Raw genomic sequence first — 3,480 nt, forward strand, 5'->3', positions numbered from 1 at the left:
AATCTTGTATAAAATTGAATTTACCTTTAATGAGTTCTTTAATTTTTAATTGAAATATTTTATAAATTTAAATGCAAAATTGTATCATTTTTATGAAAACATTTTTCACCAGCTGTAGTGTGAATGTCATTTTTGGTAGCTTGTTAGTTTATCCACATCCAACTTTCAATTTTCAACATCTAAAAAAGTAGTAAGTCACTTTTTCTACCATTGAATAATATATGAAGAAGATAATTGCCTAATTAAATTATAAATTTAACCAATGAAATTTTAAATTTTTATCAAAGTTTTAAAATATAGCAAAATGAATTAAAAATTTACGAATATAACAAAACATCATTATCTATCATATATACACAATGACATTTTTCTATATTTAAAAATATTTTTAATAATTTTACCATTTAAAAAAAACTATCCTATTTTTAGAAACAGTCTAATATGAAATTTTATAAATTTGTTACACAAATTAAAAAAAAAAGAGATTAAACCTAATATATTTTCATTTTAATTTAAGATTAGAAAGATTTAAGAAAATATTATTTAGGTGGAATGTGAATGTTTTTGACCATTCATTTAGAGTCCAAGGCGTTAATTTCTTTTTTTAAAAAAAAAAAACTGAATGATGAAATCGGTCCTACGCGTTGTTGACTCAGTCACTCTCGCCCTTAATATTTAAAATATATATGAAAACAGAAACAGCCGTCAACCCTTGCCGTGCCGCCCGCCTTATTAGAATATATCAAATACAGTCAAAAGAAACCCTCACCGCCCGAGTTTTGATCCTCTACTTCCCTCTAAGCATACACTTTACTAAACACGACGACGAATCACAAAACTATGTACACGTGTTAAGTCAGTGGCAGCTTAAACTTAGCTTAATGGACACGTCTCTCATCTTGGTTGGTTGGCCTAACATCTTTAAAACTTCCCATGTACAAAAAGATTAAAAAAATTAAAATAAAGAAATACGTGTTCGAGAAGGAACCGGCATCGCCGACTTGGGCCGACCATATCTCCACGTCATCACTCTGAAGCATCCAGGTTAATTCCATCCCATTAGCAGCCAACACGTGTCCCACTACTCCAACGGCTAGTTTTTTCCTTCCTTTCCTCGTTCCTCCACTTACTTTTTAACCGCCAAATGAGAGTAAATGACGCCAACGATAAAAACGCAGATTTTTCCTCGAAAATTCCAGCGGATTCTCTAAAGCGCGTGGGGGTTTTTTTGAAAAAATAATATATAGTTTTTTTTTTTTTTTTTAAAATTTTTACTGTTTACTAATTTTTGAAAAGCGAGAAATCCCATCTTTTTCCACCATTATATAAGACAGAATATCGACAATTTTAAAGCAACTCCGTAGTTTGCTGAGTTTCCATATCAAGAGCAAAACCTTTCTTTGAAAAATCGAAACAGAAACAGAGAGATACACAGAAATATTCGAATCTCCGTAATCAGGTTCGTTTCGCTCCGGATTCATATTTACATTTCTTCCTTTTTCGACACTTTCAATCTGCTTTTGGAAACTGTTCTTATGCAAAATCTGCTTTGCTTCCATCAGATTTTTGTTAGGGTTTTTGAAGCTCTTCCAATCTCTTAGTTTATGGATTCTATTCTTTCTTTTTATGATTTTCTTCTGTTCTAAATGATTGATTATTGTTATTTTCCGCACGTTGATACAGATAAACGAAATAAGTTTAATTTAATTGAGTATTGAGAATTGACGATGGCGTTGGGAAAGAAGAGTGGTTGTTTGAAATCGAAAACCGTCGTCTCAGCTACCGATAAAGGGCTTGATTTCGGAGTGGTGAGATACACCCGTGGTTTAGGAAGGAAACGCGTCGTGATTTCTTACAATGAGGAAGATTCATCCATCGACTTGACGCCGAAGGCGCAGTCAAAGAGGCGCTGCAGCGTTGTTAGTACGGCGGTGGACTCCGATAGGTCTCTGCTCGAGGCTCTGCCACAGGAGATTCTGGTTAGTACTTCATAGAGATTGAAATCGCTTCGATAATTGCATCTTTCATTTTTGTATTTAGTCCCTTTTTTTTTATCATTGTTACCGAATTGATTTTCCCCCTTTCTTCTCTCCATTAGATTAAGGTTCTCTGTGGTGTGGAACATGACGATTTGAAACAGCTAGTCCGAGTTTCAAAAACAATCAGCGAAGCGGTAATTATCACTCAAATCATTATTTGTTTCCTTTCGTTTGATTAAACGATTCTAATTGATTTAGGGTTTCAATTGCATTTACAGACTTTGGTTGCAAAAGAATGGCATTTCGCTTACAACACTCCCTCAAAGGTCCGTACATTTCGCACCGCCATTGAATTAGACGATTCCAGCGATTACGACGAGATTGAAGCCCCATATGCTCCTCACACAAGACGAATCAGAACTCCATTAAACAGAAAGAAGCTGGCTGAGATATCCGTAGCCTTATTTGTCGAAGAAGAAAATCAATGGCCAAAGAAAAAATTGCCCATTGAGAGAGAGGTGTGAATTTTAACAACCCCGAGTGCTCTGTAAATACAATCTGTATTTATACTGTTGTAAGAAACACGATTATGGTAGTAGGAAGAAAGACGTAGTTGGGAATCTGAAATCTCAGATGTTGGTTGAAGAAGAAGAAGAAGAAGAAGAAGGAGAAGGAGAAGACTGTACATGTCAGAACATTCTCACTGACCAATTCTTCAAATCTTTCATTGAAGATGAAGATGGGGGGGGGGTTTCAAATTCATCTCTTTTTTTGTACAGGTATTACAGAGACAGATTGATAGGTAAATTCGTTGAGAAGGGTAGCATTTTGGTTTAGTCCCTTTCAAATTCTCTGATAAATTTGAACAGTAGATTGCTCTAATGTTCTCATTCATTGTTCTCATTCATTCTCTGTCTAATAAAAACGAACCATAATTTTCCTCGCAAATTCGTGTTCTAATGTTCTGCCCTTCATATGTATTACTTATTTATTTTTTCCATAATTGATGATTGTGATTTTGGGGTTTCTTCTTTTCTTTCCCTTTTTGGTGTGGTGTTCAATGGAATGATTTTTGTAACGTATGAGAAATTAAGTGGAGAGGAAAAAGCAGAATTTGGAAACAGAATAGAAATCATCAGAAAGCATCGACTTCGACAGCCGTTTCTTATGCCAAAAAGATTATGAAATCTCCAAAAACTTCAGATAATCTTACAAATGAAGGAATTTGTACTTCGATCTGTAAAGGAGGTTAACCAAAATGTTAATGAGTTGTGGTTTTCAGAAATTTTTACAAATGTTTAACTTTGGGAAACAGTCTTCATTTGCCTTAATGAATGCCTAATCAACTAGCTAAATGCCAAGCTTAGACAACTAGTTGCGTGAGCATTGATTTATAGATGGACAAACACAAGAAAGCGTTGAACGGATCAACCCAAGCCTTTTGTGTATTCGTGTGTTAGTTACTGTAGAAAGAGTGATGAGTTGGTATAATGATAATGAT

General features: G+C 34.4%; 1 protein-coding gene across 1 annotated transcript; it reads left to right on the forward strand.

Moving 5' to 3' along the window:
- The first annotated feature begins 1,162 nt into the window (after window positions 1-1,162).
- On the forward strand, window positions 1,163-2,927 carry LOC120072645 (F-box protein At4g05010). The gene is made up of 4 exons (XM_039025065.2): window positions 1,163-1,459; window positions 1,684-1,979; window positions 2,099-2,173; window positions 2,258-2,927. The coding sequence occupies exons 2-4, from the start codon at window positions 1,728-1,730 to the stop codon at window positions 2,501-2,503; spliced, it is 573 nt and encodes a 190-aa protein (XP_038880993.1). The 5' UTR covers window positions 1,163-1,459; window positions 1,684-1,727; the 3' UTR covers window positions 2,504-2,927.
- Window positions 2,928-3,480: the final 553 nt, after the last annotated feature.

The sequence above is a fragment of the Benincasa hispida genome, chromosome 3 (assembly GCF_027475165.1).
Source record: "Benincasa hispida cultivar pf3 chromosome 3, pf3_genome.v1.1, whole genome shotgun sequence".
Classification (NCBI taxonomy): Eukaryota; Viridiplantae; Streptophyta; class Magnoliopsida; order Cucurbitales; family Cucurbitaceae; genus Benincasa; species Benincasa hispida.